The sequence below is a fragment of the Pavona decussata genome, unplaced genomic scaffold (genome assembly GCF_977016875.1).
Source record: "Pavona decussata unplaced genomic scaffold, jaPavDecu1.1 SCAFFOLD_137, whole genome shotgun sequence".
NCBI classification, from domain to species: Eukaryota; Metazoa; Cnidaria; class Anthozoa; order Scleractinia; family Agariciidae; genus Pavona; species Pavona decussata.
In genome coordinates, this window is record NW_028145550.1 from 1,896,204 (window position 1) to 1,917,236 (window position 21,033).

A 21,033-nucleotide genomic window follows, 5' to 3' on the forward strand; every position below is an offset into this window, starting at 1 on the left:
GCAATATCGGGGGCACAAAAAATGGAATAATTTTACCAATTGGTTTAGTGAATTTCAAATCGTTCAGACTGTGTTTAAAAAGTCTATTGATATGTAATATAAAACCAACCGCATTGCGAATAATTAGCTATGCATGCATGCATGGAGAGGGGAGAGGGGAGAGCAAGAGGTCTTTGCGGTGTTCTGCCTTCCGGTCATTTCAGTTCTTACGGTGTTTCGGTTATTTGGATTTCATTATGCATGAAACCTGACATTTAATGTGAATCGGGCATTTTTTTTTTCTTTTTAAATTCTGGCTTGTTATTGACTCAATAATAATAATAATAATAATAATAATAATAATAATAATAATAACCAAAGACACAGTTTTTAAAATTTCCAGCATTTATCTGGCAAAATATAGGTTAAAAAAGATGAATTTCAGTTAGCACGTAAATCTTTAAAATCGTGACGATTTTGTCACTTGTGGACACAACTGATTAAACAAACCGTTTACCTTTTGAGACTGTTAATAAATCAGCTTTCAAAACAAATGAGCCAAACGCATCAACAATTCTTGCCATATTCTGGGCGATCGAAAGAAAACTCTCAAGCTTACAACTGTTGTAATCAATCCTAGTTTTAAAATGAACTTATTGGACTGATCCCACGCGGCCGTTTTATCGGGTAATATACTTTGTTTGAAGGGTGAAACAAACTTACATGATCTGCTATGCTACTTCACTTGGACTAAGAAGGAAATTGCTTCGCTGGAAATTATAAATTTCGCTTTCCTTTCCATCACATAAACCTTACAATGATTTTGTAATATTTCGTTAATTTGCAACATAACTTGCAAATCAAGACTTTCTTTGGTCACTAAAACTAGTCCAATTTATTTTGAATTGATTTTAGTTTCAACTCCCCCCACTTTTTTTAGATGCAACAAATTCATTTACACATCAGTCAATCTTTTCAACTGAATCTTCCATGCCTTCTCTAGCGCTTACCATTCATCTGAAGAGTGATACTCGGTATTCATTATTCATAAATTCTTACAATTTTTGAAAACTCTAATTTTCTTTTTCAGCATTGTTTCAGCTGCTGAATCTTTCAAAAATTAGTAACTCTGTATCCACAATAAATATTTATATGTATAAGGAGATTATTATAAAAAGTTGGTCTCTTGAGACCTGTTGTACTTTATCGAGGCCAAGGATTCTTGACAATAGCCTCAGATTGTAAGGACAGTCTCTTTCGGAAAACAAAACTTGGTAAGTTGAACAATTGAGAAGTTTTACCTTTCATGTTACGAATGAAAAATATCATGTAAGAGTATTGGAAACGCTTAGCGTTAATCTTTCTTTAAATTTACAGTTTCTGAGTCAGAAAAGGAGCTCTTCAGTTGCCGAAAGGTTAAACTTGATGATTAGAAAAGTTTTGCCTTCATGTTGTTTCTTGAACCGTTCCGCTTGGATGCTATAATTTCTCCGAGTGAATTTATATCCTGCGAATACCTTTCCATTTTTTGATTTTCAGGGGCAATTAAATAACATAAGTAAACCAAAAAATAAAGAGGAAAGCAAACGATGAAATAACGAGTTGTTTGTGCTCTATTCTTCTAGAGCACTTGGACTATTATATTACCAAAACCGCAGTTACCATTTCATGGAAAGTTCGTCTCTTACGAAGCGAGGTAAAAGAGATCACGCTATTGCATGAAAACGGACCTGTCCGTTTCTAATTTTGTGAATGATATAAAAGACGTTACTTTTTTCCAAAATTAAATCACCAATCTTAACCTTAAGTATTTTGTCATTTAGCGTCCATAGCACCGGCAACTGTTTAGGTGATGTCCTTGGTGTTGCGCCGCCATGACAAAACCGATTAACTGGAAAAAGCGCGGAGAGCGTGACAAAAATTCATGATCACTGAAAGATTGAAATACCAGGCTCTTATCGCACGTTATTTTCTATAACTCTATCACATATTATAGCTATCATCGAAATAAAAAAATACACTATCAAATTAAAATTAAGAACTATCATGATATATCCATACAAAAAGTGAAGCAATATCATGAACAAAATTGTCATTTCACGAACGATTATTTTGAAAAATCTTCGTTTACTGGTAACAGGACCAAACCACGACTAAAAAAAATATCCATTTCTTATAAAAGTTAAAGTACTATCTAGAGAGCTATAGATGAATTATAAGAAACAGAATGTGATTCAAAATAAACGTAATTTAAGGAGAAAACGATTTTTTTACTAACTGTTATCAAAATGATACCAATATAAGCAGTTTCCGCTCGAGAGCAGACTCATTTCCAGTCCTTACGTTTTTATTATTGAAAAAAACGAGAAAAGCTAGCGAGCTATCTCGTCGTGATTTTAGCAAGCTCTTCTAGAGATTGATCGAGAACGATGTTTATTCAGACAAGAAGATAGACGGAGTACAAAGCAATTACTCTAAGAAGCATTAGAACCGCCTGAAAAAACATTTAGTATCTTAACAGCTCCAGAGTTCTTTCAAGGAACAAGGGAACAGGATGCGTTTGTCAAAACACCGAGGGAAGATCGTGAAATTGCTTGCGTAGTAAACAAAGAAACACTCACCCGAGTCATCGTTGAAAAGCTTTTCCAGTCTGTTCAGCTCGGCCTGCCTGACACAACAAATCCTTCGCAGCTTCAAAATATTGTTTGCTTTTAGCTTAACCTTTTAAGGCCAGAAATTTGTGGAAAGTTTTGCCAGAGTGATTGGCGCACCAGTAAACGAGTACTCAATTTTTAACTTGATGCAAAACGCTCTCGATTTCAAACTTGACCAAGGCTGCCGCTTTCAGTCATGCTGGTCCGCGGGGAAAATGTTACAAGTTTCTTTTTTTGACAAATAAAGATCGCCTCCAGTTCTTCTGCTATAAACCTGTGTTTTCTTATCAATATGTTGAATAAGTGTTATGAGTGTGTGGAATAATAAACAATTATCATAACATAAAATAACATAATATTTTATTCAGGAAATCAACAAAAAAATAAAATAAAAACACTTCCTGAAAGTTGAAATAGTGATGTTAGCCCTATGTAAAACAATTTCCCCAAATAAACATTCTAAAACCTAAATATAAATGCGCGCCTTTATTTATGATCATGAAAAGTTAATTAATTAATAAGATGAGAAAAACCTATCCGAATAGAGAATATTTAATGTCTCAAGACCATGGAATGCGATGGACTTGAAAATGTTTCGAATCTTGTTAATACATGAAGCGAAAAAATCTTAAAAGCTGAGTCGACTTTGCTGTCATTTGTACCGCTAATGTCTACGAGCTCCTACCCCACTGTTCATGTCCACTATATGTTTTACATTAAAGCGAACAACTACAAATCAGTTCATCAACTCTCCTATTGGTTTTTCATTTATTTAACGGGATGGTCTATGTGAGATGTTTGAGAACGATTGCAGGATTCAGAAGAAAGGCAGGGGACGCTATCGCATAGTGTTGTATAGATTTCGAGTAATTCGTGATGCGTATCCATTCCATGCTATGGATGGTCAAGCAATACTTTTTAATGTGAAGATGATCGCTTTGGAATCGCTCAAGTGACCATACATGAGTTGTCTGGCTAACACAAATAGGCAAAGTTCAGGGTTATTGATCAATAACGAGATTTCAGTTGTTTGTGTGCCACTCCACAAACCGTGAACACCATTTCGGTCCTTTTGGATTGTTCGCCAACAAGGACTAAATATTAAGGAAGGGAGGGGATGGGAGGGAAGAGGGGAGGGCAAGGGGTCTTTGAGATGTTCTGCCTTCTGGTCATTTCAGTTCTTACGGTGTTTCGGTTATTTGGATCTTATTGTGCCACATGAAACCTAACATTTCGAAATTCGGATTAGGTATTTTGTTAATTTCTGACTCATTTTGCACCCAAAAAAGAGTCAAAAGCCAGTGTTTAAAGATTGTTTAGTATTTTCCTGGCAAAATATAGGTTGACAAAACATGAGTTTTTGCACGAAACCGTTTATCCTTTGAGACCGGTAATAAATCAGCTTTCAAAACATATTTGTCAAACGCATAAACAATTCTTGCCATATTCTGGGAGAAAGAAAAGTCTCAAGCTAAGCTGTAATCAATCCTAGTTTTAAAATGAACTGATTCGAATAATTTTAATTAACTCAAGTGATTCCACGCAACCGCTTAAATGGGTAATAATAATTCTTTGCCCAGAGGATACTCAAGCTTATTTGATCTGCTATATTATTTCACATTGACTAAGAAACAAATCGGTCTGCTTAGGTTTTAAATTTTGGTTTCTTTCCTATGACTTAAACTACAGTAGCTCTATTTGCCCAATTGAGCCAATAATGAGTTACAATTTTTTTATGATGAGTATCGTTCTTTTAGTGTACAGAAAAAAAAAGAATTTGAATTGATTTTAGTGCTAACTCCACCAATTTTGTTAAAAAAAAAAACGGACCAATTCATTTCCACAAGCGTACAGTCTATCTTTCCGCCTATCTTCACTAGCGCTTACCGTGATTCATCTTTAAAAGAGTGACACTTGGTATTAATTGTTCATATCTTCTTACATTTTTGAAAATTCTAATTATTTTCCAGAATTTTGTCAGCTGCTTTAATTTGCCAAAGATCGCCAACTGCGTGTTCATAATAAATATGTATATGTGATAAGGAAATTATTTTAACATTGGTCTCTTGAGACCTGCTGTACTTATCGAGGCCAAGCATTCTTGACAATAGCCTCAGGCTGTAAGGACAGTCTCTTTCAGAAAACAAAACTTGGTAAGTTGAACAATTGAGAAGTTTTACCTTTCATGTCACGAAACAAAAATATCGTGTAGGAGTTGGCAATGCTTAGCGTTGTTCTTTGTTTAAATTTACAGTTTCTGACTCAGAAAAGGAGCTCTTCAGTTGCCAAAAGGTTGAAACTCGATAATTGAAAAAGGTTTGCTTTCATTTTGTTTCTTGAACCGTTCCGCTTGGATGCTATAATTTCTCCGAGTGAATTTATATTCTGCAAATGCCTTTCTATTTTTTTTTTTAATTTTCAGGGGCAATTAAATAACATAAGCAAACCAAAAAATGAAATAACGAGTTGTTTGCGCTCTATTCTTCCAGCGCACTTGGACTATTCACAATTTTATATTACTAAAAACCGCAGCGTAAAACATTTTATGGAAAGCTCGTCTCTTACGGAGCGTTGTAAAAGGGATCAGGCTATTGCTTTGAAACGGACCTGTCCGTTTCTAATTTTGTGGATGATATAAAAGCCGTCACTTTTTTCCAAAATTAAATCACTAGTTTTAACCTAAAGTACTTCGTCATTAATCCTCCATAGCACTGGCAACTGTCTGGTGATGTCCTTGGTGTTTCGCAGCCATGACAGAAACGATTAACTGAAAAAAGCGCGGAGAGCGTGCCAGACATTTATGATCACTGAAAGATTGAAAAACCAGACTTTTATCGCACGTTATTTTCTATAACCCTATCACATATAATAGCTATTGAAATAAAAAAAAAATGCACCATCAAAATTAAGAACTATTATGACATCTTCATACAAGTCATGAAGCAATATCATGACCGAAATTGTCATTTCATGAATGAATATTCGTTTACTGCTAACAGGAGCAAACCACGACTAAGAATAGTATCCATTTCACATAAAAAAGGTAAAGTACCATCTAGGAAGCTATAGATGAATTATAAGAAACAGACTGTGATTAAAAATAAACGAAATTTAGGAGAAAACGATTCTTTTTACTAAGTGTTATCAATATTATACCAATAGGACATTTTCAATATGGCGTCATTTTACTACCAGAATCGTTCTGGGTTTTGTTTTCTCGTGTTAATACGAGCTATTGTTCTTTGCTGTACACAAGGATTACAAAATTTGAATTCGAAAAGGAAACGAAATCATTTCTGGTAGTTGTAGTAAAATGACTCCATTATGAAAGTGGCCTATGGGTAATATGCATTGCCACCATGTTGGTGGACAAAAGAGAAGAAAATTTGCTCGCATAGTTTGCATAAAAATGGAAGTTAACTCCGAGAGGAGAAAGATGTTATTGTTCCTGTCCACCAACATGGCCGCCATGACGTCACATGCAAACCATCAATTGAGAAGTTGCCGCTCGAGAGCAGACTCGTTTCCAGTCCTTACGTTTTTATTTTTGAAAAAAACGAGAAAAGCTAGCGAGCTATCACGTCGTGGTTTTAGCAAGCTCTTCTAGGGACCGACCGAGAACAATGTTAATTCAGACGTTAATTCCTAGGAACAGATATCTTTAAATATTACTCAATCTCAATTTCTCTAAAACTCACATAAATTGCGCACCCCAAATTACGAGCCTGTCACAACCTTTGTGATTTTTCCATTTATACCAAATTTAATTTATCGTCATTTTAAAATGTCCAGCGCGCATGAGTTCAAAAACAAACACCTTAATTATGTCATTGTCTGTGATGGACAAACGTTCTCGATGAGAACGGCTTCTTTCAGACCTTCCCCATTTTCGAACACATTTTTTATCATGATGTATTCACAATCTTCCTCATGTTAGTAATTGAAGATATGTTTTGTGTTTTTATTTTTTTAGCAGAATCAGGGATGGCTATCAAAGAAACAGTGTTCATTATTTGCCTTATTTTTATGCCACTGATGATGGAGGCAGAGGGTTGGTTAAAGGGTCACGTGGTGGTTAACGTTAATTTAAAAGAATCTTACCCTGATGTCTTTTATTATCGCGTGGTTTTCTATTTCAGTACCCAAGTTTGGTTCCGACTTTGCTTTAGTATCATGAAACAATTCTGCACGATTTTCGCAAGTTAAAAACACCACCAACAAAGTAGATGACTATAGGGTTAAGCTATCGTGGAAAGGAACCTTCTTTAAAGATCATGATGACACCGAATCGTTCGAATTTTACATCTTTTTGCAATAGTTAATCCTTATTGGTGGGAATAATAACAATAATTGGAATCTCTAGTTAACAAGCTAGGTTTCCGTACCAGTGTTATTTCAATTCTGGCTAATAACTCTCTCTCTCTCTCTCTCTCTCTCTCTCTCTCTCTCTCTCTCTCTCTCTCTCTCTCTCTCTCTCTCTCTCTCTCTCTCTCTCTCTCTCTCTCTCTCTCTCTCTCTCTCTCTCTCTCTCTCTCTCTCCACGTTTTCTCAACACCCGAACTCAAAGAATGAGCGATGCTCGGGAAAAATGTAAGGAAAGGCGGGGAGACATCGCCATCATCAGATCTGCCAATGAAAACCAGTTTATTTTTAACCTGGTAACGAAGACGAGAGGAATACCAAAACATTGGGGTGTATGGATCGGAGAACCCAACGACACTGAAGGGCGTGAGGATTGTGGCCATATGGGCACTTCAGGAGGAGGGTGGAATGACAGCCCCTGCGACTGGGAAGTGAAGCCCGCTTTCGTTTGTAAGATGCCAATTTTAGGTTGAAGTGGTCAGTTCAATGCTAACCATTTAGCTGTGAACCTGACTGGTATGTAGGACTATGAAAAGTTAAAAGTAGAGTGACTACGTTAAAGTAGATGATTGGTTTCTACCGATGTACCAGCTAATCAATTAAAGACGTTTCTAAGAGCTTTATATTCGGTCAATACATAGTAAAAGTAACTTAGTTGAGATGAATGTTCAGTCAGCTGAAAAATAAAAGTGGTGTTGGGAACTTAACGTCGTCAAAAAGTTATTTTCATGTTGAATTGGGCGACTGTGTGACTTTCAGCTGCTGATGCTGCTGTGAAATGTCCCGCGCCAAATGTAGCCGGTCGGATGATAGTAAAATGAGGAATAAAAGGGATGGGCTAACAAGGATTTAAAAGATTTTAAACCTGGTTTTTGGCAGGGTTAACATTTGGCGATTTTTTTCCCTGGCCTACTGTGGTGCTTCTGATTTATTCGGTTTTTTGTTTTAATCATTTCTCCCCAACTTAAACGTGGTAGGATCTGAGAGAACTGCCCTACACGGGGGGAAGAAGAAAAACAAAACAGAGATACTCTTACTACGTTAAAGTTACCGTGTTCCTTCAGAGAGAAAACTTTTTTAGATAAAAATAAACTTCCCAGTAAGTTCTTACAAACAAAAAAAGAATTTTAGAAAAAGAGTGAGTATTTGCCGAGAAATTGGGACGTAAGCGATTTCCACCGGAAGTTAAATTTTACTTTGATTGACAGCATATTGCTGCCGGTGTAACCACCCGTTGCGATATTTGCGCGAACGGTCTTTCAACAGTCTTGAACCCCTCACGATCTCGCACTTCGAATATCCTGTATTTAGTGGAAGAACTTGCGTTTGTTCGAGTACGACACTGACATAAAAGAAGACAGAAGCTTTAAGCTACACTTTAAAGTAGGTAAAGGTCTTAAAATCTTCCAGCGAAGAGAATATTTGGAGACGCGCTTGTTAATATTTCAATTCGCCAGTCCGTGAATCGCGCTTCATGAGCTTCCTTTTTTTATTTGCGGCTGAACGTTATCAGATCACTTGTGTTCGGGTGCGTAAAACTTACAAGTCTCGGCAAGCGGAAAAAAAACAAAAAAGCAATTGAAAAATAACGCTAAGAATCATGTACTATGTCTTGATCTTTTCTCACGTCGCTCGTCACTATAAGATAACTAGTAAAGGGAAAGCCGCCGCTTTTGCTTGTAGCGTTTTCACAAAGACTTACTGTATTACGATAATTTCCAAAGCGTTAAACGGAGTCAGCTTTTTTAAACGGTTCCGTTTAAACGTTTTCTTTCAAGCGTCAAACGGATACTTGTTGTTTCCTATTTGCAGCATTAACAATTTGGGACGTTCATTCAAGAGCTTTCGATAAGATATTTCGAAACTTCGCTGTTCTCAACAATATTTCCCTCGAATAGATTTATTCGCCGGCTTTTCGACTGAAGAGCAGCAAGAATTTTCGTTTTGACTGAGACAATACATGCGGTTACGGTGGTTTTCCGATAATTCCGTAGCGCTGATAATTTTACCCTCCTCAGCCACTTCTGCTTCGGCCCAACACCTTTGCTTGATAAGGTCGGCTTCAGTCCCCATTTTGTTTTTCCCATAATCATTGCAGATTACAAAATCGACGTGCGCGTACAACAAACACCGCAGATATCCAACAAAATGGTGAAGGCGTTGATTACTCTGGAACGCGAGTATGTGCAAAACTATAAAGGCGTTACGGGGCGGTACTTGTTTGTGTAGCGAGAATTTTTTTTCAAATTTTAATTTTTGCTTGCAGACGACACTTTCAAGAGTTACAACTCAACAACGATTTGGTCGATTTCAGTAGGATTTGGCCAGATGCTAGAAAAATATATAAACAAAAAAAATTTGTCGGGGAATTCGATAATTCTAAAAATTCTTTCCTTGAAAGCCATTTCCGTGCGTTCACTCCGCATGGTTTTCTCGCAGTTTTGAAAATGTTATGTAACTTTTGAACGAAACCTTAAGGCGATTTTAGGCGACTTTGGGCGACTTTAGGCGACTTTGGGTCCCAGAGTAGGCCTGTAATTTTATTAGTTTTAAAAGCCACGGATAAAACCTTCAAGAGTGTGCATTAAAAATTAGAGGTTATTCCGGGCGTTGCCATACTGAAATATAAATTTAAACAAAGACTATATTTAAAAGTAAGGTGGATCGGGTTTAATGTTAAAAGTGGCTAGAAAACCTAAGAGAAACTATAAATATAATCATTAGGCTTCCTGGCTCGTACAATTCGGTAGGTAAACTAAATATAAAGCATATTATAAATGGGCATGTTTAGTTTGATTCTTTGAAAATAAAGTATTTTTACAGGAAAATTTGGTGGAGGGTGTGTAAATTGCTTGATGTTTGTTCTGTAGTAATATGAACGATAGTTTCTGGCATAATAATCCCGTGTTGTAGGTATGAACTTGTTAGTTAGTGGAGAAAAGGTTACGGAATGGGTTAGAATAGGTCAGAATACATAACACTGAAGTTAATTTTTCAGCCCTCGATTTACTTCGAAAAGAGGCGATATAGAAGAATGCTGTTATTTGTTGTGAACCTCATTATGAAAGAGAGGCTAAGTTCAAAGTTTTTGTTATGAAAATTAGTTTTCATTCATATGCAAACAAAACTAATTTTCGTATGAAAAGTTTTGCACTTAGCCTCGCTCTCATAGTGAGGTTCACAGCAACTCGGAAATGGCCTATTAATTTGCAACGCGCTTTCCGCATTAAAGTAGGATCAATTCTAAGATCAGGTCGAACCTTGATCACCCCTCCTCCCTCCCCTCCCCAGGCATTCGAATCTTTCCGTGCCCGGGTAGCATGATCTTTGCATGGGCGGGGTGGGCAATTTGAGCCGGGAGTGTCAACGTAATAAATTTTTTGTCACGCGGAAACTGGGAAATCTTTAATGGCTCACAAAGAAGGGTCTCCATGAGGACTGTTTACAGCATTTTTTTGAAGGTATTTCTTTAAAAACGGTATTCTATGAAAGGGGTGTTGGTTAGGATTAGAATGGCCAAGTCAATTGTCGCTAAACGTGAAAAACGTCAAAGCAGTTTGATCTTCCTTGATAGTCGCTGTCCGTAGAGCATGGCAAATGACGAATGAAAGCTAAACACAACGATATCTTTTAGATGGTAAATTTATTCAAAGCTATACCTTACATATATGAGATCCTAAACGCATTTGGTATCAGATAATATATACATCGATATTTTTCCCCCACTGACATTGCTACAACTAAAAGGCGACTATGGCAAATGTTTTATAAACAGCTTTTGACCTCAAAAGGAATCACTCCATTGAAAGATACTTGGCTAAATAAAATGGGCTGGGGGAAAAAACCGCACTCTTTGAAGTTTATTCGTTGGTTTAAAATACCAAAAGAAAGCTAAAGATTTGTATTGCAATAAACCTACATGTTATTGCAGTTTTTGTACTGTGGCAACTAACATGCTAACCATTTAATTTTGAGAGGAAAATAGACTTCAACAAGGTTCTGTGCACGCTGAACACAATAAGAGCATTTTATTTTAACATGAACCTCATAATATTACAGATTCGTTAACAGCTTCATTTAAGAAGTTATTACAACTCATTGCATCATTACTGAAAGCTAGCTATTGCAGTTAAACTTTGTATGAATTTCGTGCTTATGCAATCTTAGATGTTATTAAATCTTGTAAGCTCAAAAAAAGATGTGTTTGGCGGACACCCACAGCCTGCTTTTTTTGACGGTCATCAAGCCAATGGTATCGCCCGCCTGCAGCCTGATCACTCCACCAGTGTATAAACTGCCATAGTCGCCTCGATTGTCGAGGCCCGTCTGCAAAAGAGCGAAGGATACTCCGTTGACAGTAAGGGCTACGCGGTTGTGGTACAAAGGTCCATCGGGGTAGGTTTCAAAAAATACTTGGGCGTAAATATAATAAGCCCCTTCCTTCGTTACTTTGATTTGATCATTTTCAGTTCTGAACCCTTCGAATGTTGGTCCCTCCTGGAAAACCAGTGATTGCTGAAGAAAGAAAACAAAAAATAACGTTGCGACGGTAAATCGTGCTGGTTAGAGATTTGCTTTATGTTTGCCAAAGTTTGAGGTGTCCTTTCGCTAAAGAAAACGCTAGTTTTTATTCATAATCAGTTAATTCGAATTTCCAAGCCGAACAGATATTGTCCTCAAACGAATCATCAGCTGTTCCTAGCTTTCTCCAATCGTTTACCTGTATTGGCCGCAAAAATTTGCGCAGTCATAGCTGTCCCTTCCAGCTGTCCCAAATGTTTCTAGAAAGAAGGAAAAAAAATAGTTATGTATACAGTGGACCCGGAAACAGTCTGTGATATCCGAAGAGAGAGGTTTCTGGCAAAACTGTTTTCTGCAAAAATGGGAAATTCAGATTATCAATTTTAGAGTTAGTAACTGGAAACATCGGCGCGAATAGTTTCCTCACTGGCTTTTCGCTCTCAAGGGTGGATCCGACCAGAAGAGGCCAACTTTCCAACCGAAACTGATAACCCAGGTAAATAAGGATTTCTTGGTTTCAAAGTTCAGAATATCTGTGAATAATATCAACAGATGTAACCAAATAGATCTTAACGTTGTGTCACTGAATTCGCTTCCTGTTCGATCAACGTTTCACCATTTAACACGAGAAGTGACTACTTTGGGTCATTTCCTTGAATTCTCATTTTTAAACTAGGGATCGTTCTACCGTGAATAAGTATTGTCAAAGGAACGAAACTTTTTGCTAATAAATCATACGCGCTGTGTATAAGGTGTGAGTTCAGTGCAGAACAAACAGCACACGTCGAAACACTACTTCAATGGCAATCTATCCTGATTTTATTTCATTAAAAGAGGCCTTCTTTGAACTTATCATTAAACACTTGCACAGTTTTCGGCGTCAGAAACTACTTAACTACTCTGCGTTTGTAATCCCAGTCAGAAGTAAGAAAAGCAGAGCAGCTTGTCGCAACATGATTTGTGGTCAGTTAACAAACGAACTGGTCGAAGCTCCTACGAAGAGATTATGATGACATAAATATAAGAATTCTATTCATGTACAGTTCCGATACAGCATAATACAGTAATCATCAAATCCGTTATTTGTTGAGCGCATTTTGTTCAGGTTTAACCTTTGAAATAACTGCTCTTGATCATTAAAGTTTTCCCTTATCACTAAAACTGATTACCTTACCTTTTAAAACAAATGGCTGGCAGTCCTTTTTCCTCGGAAAATACAGGTACGAGAAAACGCACTGAAAATGGATATTTACGCTGTCAGTACAACCTGAAAGGACCAATCATGTGCGAGGAAAGTGCGATCCACAAACATTACACGAAGATAAGAAATTTGCCACGTGGTGTAATTTAAGCTGTGCTAATTTTTACTAATTAAAAACGACAGTCTCTGGCATGTTTGAATTCAATATTGTTTTCCAACCCAAACAGCTATTCAAATAACTGAAAACACACCCGCTTTGAATTGTTTTACTTCAGGATCTCTTCGACGAAACGCGGTTTTCCTATATAATCGAATTCGAACCGTTAAAAACTCAAAGGGCCTGTTATTTAAACAGAGTCTAACTAAGGCCGCAGTGGATCTCCAAATCTGTTTATAAGCGGGTTTTTTTAAGTAGGTAAATAGTTTTCTAGTGTGGGACGCAAGCCTTCTTATTACCATCAGCAGCAGACAATGTTTAGATATGATTGTTAGCAAAATTGAAAACCGTCTAAACTGTCTTTTAACAGCTGCATGACCCACAGAATGTTACAACACTGTTTTCGAGCCAGTGTACGTGACTTTTCATTGGATGTGAAGATAAATTAGGGTAACTTGCTATGTAAAAGGAAGTGATAATTTCGATTAACATAACAATTAATTATATTGATCATCTTAGTGTGATTTTGAAATCAGCATATGTCTGTCATTCTCCGACAGGGGAACGGAGACCGCTGTTGACTATTTATATTATTACTAATTTATAATCACTATTCCTCTCAGTAAGCCGAGAATAGATTGAAAATTTATGGTATTATTTAGTAAATTTTTTTTCTTGTTGTTTCAATGAAAATAACAAGTTTGCGACACGGAATAAAACCATTGCGAGTTTAGTGCTAATTAAAATAAAACGGCAGAATTTTAAAGTTCTCCATCGATCATTACTGAAAATTACTTTTTCGTAAAAAGAATTGGTTGACAGTCAGTTTCTTCCACCGAACAAATCAGTTACATGAAACTACAGGGTAAATCGTTTAAGAAATTTTCTTACGCGGTTCGGAAAGCTTGTAGGAAAGTACTACAATTTTCAGCTGAGTAATGAGAAAATATAAATAAAGCTGTTTGCAATTTAAATTCAAAGGAATGTTTATATAGTGTATTACTACTATTTCTCATCACGATTGCTCAAAATTACTTGAAAATAGCTTGTTAAAAAGTGTCGGAATAATTTGTCAATTGTAAATGGTGTTTTAAGCATGAAGATGAGAAATCTGCCGCATGGAGAATTAAATTGCACCAATTCGTCACTGATTCGTCCTAATTAAGGGACCGTTCATTTTTTATGAGCATGGGGGGGCTGGTGGGTTTAGGGGGGGGGGGGGGGCCACGAGAAAAAAACTGTCACTAAAGGGGGGGGGGCTACCAAAAAAAAATTAGTGAAAGAGGGGGGGTCACCGGCAATAATTGGCTAGTAGGGGAAATTGAAAGTGGCTCAACACAGAAACAGATGAAGAAATTGAATATTATTTCAATTTTATTTAATACGATTTTCCTAACCACTTTTAATTTGTTTTACATACTGAGGTCGAAATCTGCATTTCATATTACAACAACTGAGGAAATGAAGCATATCTATTGGAAAAGCAATAATGAATATAAACTGAAGTAGAAACCTATGTTTGTACAAGTTCAAATTAATATAAAAACGTAACAGTCTCACTATTGAATTGAATTGAATCATCCGTGGGGAGTAGTTTTCTATTAAGTGGTTGTACTCAGAACTATATCAATAGGTTGTTTAATGTTCTGTTTAATAGTACTCCCTTTTATAAAGACTGTTGATCAGTAAATTATTTGAACCCAGGAGTATCAGTAGACTCAGTAGTATGTCTAGTGTGAACATCCAGATTAGTTTTTAATAATAGAACTGTTGTTGGTGACTTCAGTTGACGGTAAATCTGAGCCGTAGGCCATCTTCAGAAAAGCTTGTAACTGTCATTTTTAATAGCAGTACTTTAATATCCAGGCGTGTAGGAGGAGGGGTTCGAGGGGTTCGAACGAACCCCCTTCGAAGATCAATAATGGCGGAAGAAAAAGCACAATAAGGAGGTTGAACAACTACATGAGGTGTACCATGCGAGAGAGTAGAATGTCCGCCCTGGTTCTAATGCATATCAAATATGATATGCCTGTCAATCTTGACGAGATAGTCAATTTGTTTGAAGGCCTACACCCGAGAATGATGCAGTTTACCAGCTTGGTGTATGACTATCAGCAGATCGAATAGCTATCAGAACTTGACAGGGCGCGGAATGTACATTGAACTTTCTTGTTTAAGTTGAGACAATTATGCCGAAAAAATGATGTATATAGCTTAAAAAGCTGCTGTAAAACAAATTTGTGATTTGCCTAAAATGGGTCTCAAAATGGAGGAAATGAGGTTTCTGGGAAACTAGATTTTCAAAAATTTCCGCGGGAGCATGCCCCCGGACCCCCCTAGTAAGAGCGCCTCCAACGCTCAACAAACACCCCTATCTAACCCTTACCTACGCGCCTGATATATGTGCGTCCGCTGTTTTTTTTCTGTTTAATATGACTCCTAATCGTTGATTGGTATGCTTCGATCCAAATTTTGTTAGTCAGATCTGTATGTCTATTATATGTTGCTACTCGAAGGGGAGTAATTTCACTTTAAACATTTGCTTGATTAATTTTTATAGTTCCTTTAAGAATCTAAATAGAAATTTAGGGTTTGCCGTTGCCGTAAACGTGTTGCTATCTATAAAACGTTTCTCTATTAAACAAGAGAGATCTTTACCTAAGCAGAGCACGGTAACTTTTTAATAGTACTGTAAAGAAATCACAGTAACAATAACGTTTATCTTTGATATAAACAGTACATAAGCGTTTTGCTAAAGTTAGGAGTATGATTTGTTTCTGGTTGGGCGGGAGGAAGGGAGGTCATCAGAAAAAAATAGTTTCTGCTTGGGGGGGGAGGGCCTTGTGGAAAAAAATTGCATGCTAGGGGGGGGGGGGGGTCATACAGTTTCGTAGTGGCAATTAACCAAATCCCACCAGGCCCCCCATGCTCATAAAAAATGAACGGTCCCTAACAAAGCCCAGCTTTGGTAAGTTCGATGGTCAGTCTGAATAAGTTTAAAATTCTCCATCGTCACTAAAAATTAGCTTTTCATAAAAACGAAATTGGTGAACAGAAACGCAGGGAATAATATTCTAAATATTTTTTTCAGCGGTTCGGAAAACTTGTGTGCGCCAAACATGTGACAGGAAAGTGCTCCAATTTTCAGTGCTAATATATGCGGATTTATAAACGTGAAATAGCTGTGTGCACTGGAACCCCGATTTTACGATCGTCGATCTAACCATATTCCCGATTTAAAGATCAACATTCTGTGTCCCGGCAAAAGTTATTTATAAATCCGGAGTTTGTTTACAACGATATCCCGACTTAACGATATGAAATCGATGTTCCACTGAGTGATAAGAAAACTTAAATGAAGCTGTTTGTAATAAATTGCTACTATTTCTGATAACAAGTCTCCGACAAGTTTGACTGTCAGTTTGAATAATATTAAAGACACCCATGCCACTTACAATTCAGGCATGACACTGAACAAAATGGTTCGCTTGTGCTATATCTGACTCTGTATTTCCCGTGAAAGTTAACTAGAGTACCTAATCAATGATACAAAAGGAAGCTGAAAAAACTCCATTATTGTAACAATGAATTGTATTCATCCCCTCAGAGTATGATACGACGGAGTCTGACATATCTGTCTATCATTCTTTCGGACAAAGGAACAGAGATAGCTTTTGAAAACGTGAATAATTTATTGATATGTTTGACCACAAATTCTCTCCTGAAATTGCTGAAAAATAGATTGTTAAAGACAATAAACCTACATGCTATTGCAGTTTTTGTCCTGTGGCAACTAACATGCTAACCGTTTAATTTAGAGAAGAAAATAGACTTCAACAAGGTTCTGTGCATGCTGAACACAATAAGAGTATTTTATTTTAATATGAACCTCATAATATGACAGATTCGTACCCTTTAGTTATTACAAATCATTGCACCATTACTGAAAGCTTCCTATTGCAGTAAAACTTTGCATGAATTTCGTGCTTATCTAATCTTAGAGCTTATTAAATCTTGTAAGCTCCAAAAAAGGTGTGTTTGGTGTACACCCAAAGCTTACTCTCAGTGACAGTCTTCAAGCCGATGGTATCACCCGGCTTCAGACTGATCACTCCACCAGTGTATAAACTGCCATAGTCGCCGCCTCCACTGCCGTATCCTGTCTGCAAAAGGGCGAAGGTTGCTCCGTTGACAGTAAGGGCTACGCGGTTGTGGCCCGAAGGTCCATCGTGGTAGGCTTCAAAAAATACTTGGGCGTAAATATAATAAAACCCTTTCTTCGTTACTTTGATTTGATCATTTTCAGTTGTGAACCCTCGGAATGTTGGTCCCTCCCGGAAACCAGTGATTGCTGAAGAAAGAAAACAAAAAGAACGTTGAGACGGTAAATCATGCGTTAGAGATTAGCTTTATGTTTGCCAAAGTTACAGGAGTCCTTTCGCTAAAGAAAACTCTAATTTTTCTTCGCAATTTAATCCGAATTTCCAAGCCGAACAGATATTGCACTCAAACAAATCATTAGCTGTTCGTGCTTAATCCAATCGTTTACCTGTCTTGGCCGGAACAATTTGCTTTCCCGGCGTTGTCCCTTCCAGCTGTCCAACTAGTACTTTTCTCTAAAGAGAGGAAAACAAATTATGCACAGTGGACCTGGAAACAGGCTGTGATATTCGAAGAGAGAGGTTTCTGGCAAAACTGTCTTCTGCGAAAATGAGAAAATTCAGATTATCAATTTTAGGGTTAGTAATTGGAAACATCGGCGCGAATAGTTTCCTCACTGGCTTTTCGCTCTCAAGGGTGGATCCGACCAGAAGAGGCCAACTCTCCAAACGAAACTGATAACCCAGGTACATAACGATTTCTTGGTTTCAAAGTTCAGAATATCTGTGAATAATATGAACAGTTAAAACCAATTAGATCTTAACGTTGTGTCACTGAATTCTCCCGGCTGTTTGATCAAAGACTTACCATTTAACACGAGAAGTGATTACTTTGGGTCATTTCCTTGAATTCTCATTTTGAAACTGGGGATCGTTCTACCATGAATAAGTATTGTCAAAGGAACAAAACCTTTTGCTAATAAATCATACGCGCTGTGTATAAGGTGTGAGTTCAGTGCACAACAAACAGCACACGTCCAAACTCTACTTCAATGGCAATCTATCCTGAATTTATTTCATTAAAAGAGGCCTTCTTTGAACTTATCGTTAAACACTTGCACAGATTTTAGGGTCAGAGACTACGTAGTGATATGTTAAAGATACTTACTGCGTTTGTCATCCCAGTCAGAAGTAAGAAAAGCAGAGCAGCTTGTCGCAACATGATTTGTGATCAGTTAACAAACGCAATGGACGAAGCTCCTACGAAGAGATTATGATGACATAAATATTAGACTTCTATTCATGTACAGTTCCGATACAGCATAATACAGTAATCATCAAATCCGTTATTTGTTGAGCGCATTTTGTTCAGGTTTAACCTTTAAAATAACTCCTCGTGATCATTAAAGTTCTCCCTTATCACTAAAACTGATTACCTTACCTTTTAAAACAAATGGCTGGCAGTCCTTTTTCCTCGGAAAATACAGGTACAAGAAAACCCACTGAAAACGGATATTTACGCTGTCGGTACAACCTGAAAGGACCAATCATGTGCGAGGAAAGTGCGATCCACAAACATTACACGAAGATTAGAAATTTGCCACGTGGTGTAATTTAAGCTGTGCTATTTTTTACTAATTAAAAACGACAGTCTTTGGCATGTTTGAATTCAATATTGTTTTCCAACCCAAACAGCTATTCAAATAACTGAAAACACACCCACTTTGAATTGTTTTACTTCAGGATCTCTTCGACGAAAAGCGGTTTTCCTATATAATCGAATTCGAACCGTTAAAAACTCAAAGGGCCTGTTATTTAAACAGAGTCTAACTAAGGCCGCAGTGGATCTCCAAATCTGTTTATAAGTGGGTTTTTTTAAGTAAGTAAATAGTTTTCTAGTCTGGGACGCAAGCCTTCTTATTCCATCAGCAGCAGACAATGTTTAGATATGATTGTTAGCCAAATTGAACACCCCCTAAACTGTCTTTTAACAGCTGCATGACCCAAAGAATGTTACAACATTGTTTTCGAGCCAGTGTACGTGACTTTTCATTGCCTGTGAAGATAAATTATGGTAACTTGTTATGTAAAAGGGTGATAATCTCGATTAACTTAACAATTAATTATATTGATCACCTCATCAGTTGTGACTTCGAAATCAGCATATGTCTGTCATTCTCCGACAGGGGAACGGAGACAGCTGTTAACTTGTTTCTTGTTACTAATTTATAATCACTATTCCTCTCAGTAAGCCGAGAATAGATTGAAAATTTATGGTATTATTTAGTAAATGTTTTTCTTGTTCGTTCAATGAAAATAACAAGTTTGCGACACGGAATAAAACCATTGCGAATTTAGCGCTAGTTAAATTAAAACGGCAGAATTTTAAAGTTCTCCATCGATCATTACTGAAAATTACTTTTTCGAAAAAGAGTTGGTTGACAGTCAGTTTCTTTGATCAAACAAATCAGTTACATGAAAATACAGGGTAAATCGTTTAACAAATTTTCTTACGCGGTTCGGAAAGCTTGTAGGAAAGTGCTACAATTTTCAGCTGAGTGATGTGAAACTGTAAATGAAGCTGTTTGCAATGGAAATTCAAAGGAATGTAAATAGTGTATTGCCACTATTTCTCATCAAGATTGTTCACAATTACTTGAAAATAGCTTGTTAAAAAGTGTCGGAATAATTTATCAATTGTAAATGGCGTTTTAAGCATGAAGATTTAATATTTTAACAATTTTTTAAGCGGTTTGGAAAACTTGTAGGCGCCAAACATGTGACAGGAAAGTGCTCCAATTTTCAGTGCTAATATATGCGATTTAGGGACCGTTCATTTTTTATGTGCATGGGGGGGGCTGGTGGGATTTAGGGGGGGGCCACGAGAAAAAAAATGGCACTAAAGGGGGGGAGGGGGCAACCAAAAGAAATTAAGTGAAAGAGGGGGGGTCACCAGCAATAATTGGCTACTAGGGGAAATTGAAAGTGGCTCAACACAGAAACAGATGAAGAAATTGAATACTATATCAATTTTATTTAATGCGATTTTTCTGACCACTTTTGTTTTACATACTAAGGTCGAAATCTGCATTTTATTTTAACAACAACTGAGGCAATGAAGCATATCTGTTGCATGGAAAAGCAATAATGAATATATAAAACTGAAGTAGACAACTATGTTTGTACAAGTTCAAATTAATATAAAAACGTAACAGTCTCACTATTGAATAATCCGTGGGGGAGTAGTTTTCTACAAAGTGGTTGTACTCAGAACTATATCAATAGATTGTTTAATGTTCTGTTTAATAGTACTCACTTTTATAAAGACTGTTGATCAGTAAATTATTTGAACCCAGGAGTATCAGTAGACTCAGTAGTATGCCTAGTATGAACATCCAGATTAGTTTTAATAATAGAACTGTTGTTGGTGACTTCAGTTGACGGTAAATCTGAGCCGTAGGCAATCTTCAAAAAAGCTTGTAACTGTCATTTTTAATAGCAGTACTTTAATACCCAGGCGCGTAGGAGGGGGGGTTCGAGGGGTTCAAACGAACCCCCTTTAAAGATCAGTAATGGCGGAAGAAAAAACACAATGAGGGGGTTGAACAACTACATGAGGTGTACCATGCGAGAGAGTAGAATGTCCGCCCTGGTTCTAATGCATATCAAATATGATATGCCTGTCAATCTTGACGAGATAGTCAATTTGTTCGAAGGCCTACACCCGAGAATGATGCAGTTTACCAGCTTGGTGTATGACTATCAGCAGATCGAATAGCTATCAGAACTCGACAGGGCGCGGAATGTACATTGAACTTTCTTGTTTAAGTTGAAACAATTGTGCCGTAGAAATGATGTATATAGCTCAAAAAGCTGCTGTAAAACAAATTTGTGATTTGCCTAAAATGGGTCTCAAAATGCAGGAAATGAGGTTTCTGGGAACCTAGATTTTCAAAAATTTCCGAGGGAGCATGCCCCCGGACCCCCCTAGTAAGAGCGCCTCCGGCGCTCAGCAACATTTGGGGCTCAACGAACACCCCTATCTAACCCTTACCTACG

The 21,033-nt window shown here is 37.2% G+C and overlaps 2 protein-coding genes across 2 annotated transcripts in view; both read right to left on the reverse strand.

Annotated features, from left to right (window-relative positions):
* The window catches only part of LOC146467275 (uncharacterized), a 118,761-nt gene that overhangs the window by 67,613 nt on the left and 30,115 nt on the right, over positions 1 to 21,033 (reverse strand). The gene's annotated exons all lie outside the window — the stretch shown is intronic.
* Positions 16,656 to 18,554, reverse strand: LOC146467279 (uncharacterized). Its single transcript, XM_085125968.1, has 4 exons — positions 18,416 to 18,554; positions 18,143 to 18,234; positions 17,424 to 17,490; positions 16,656 to 17,225 (listed from the first exon to the last, which is right to left on the reverse strand). Exons 2-4 carry the CDS (start codon positions 18,194 to 18,196, stop codon positions 16,882 to 16,884), a joined length of 465 nt encoding a protein of 154 aa, XP_084982094.1. The 5' UTR covers positions 18,197 to 18,234; positions 18,416 to 18,554; the 3' UTR covers positions 16,656 to 16,881.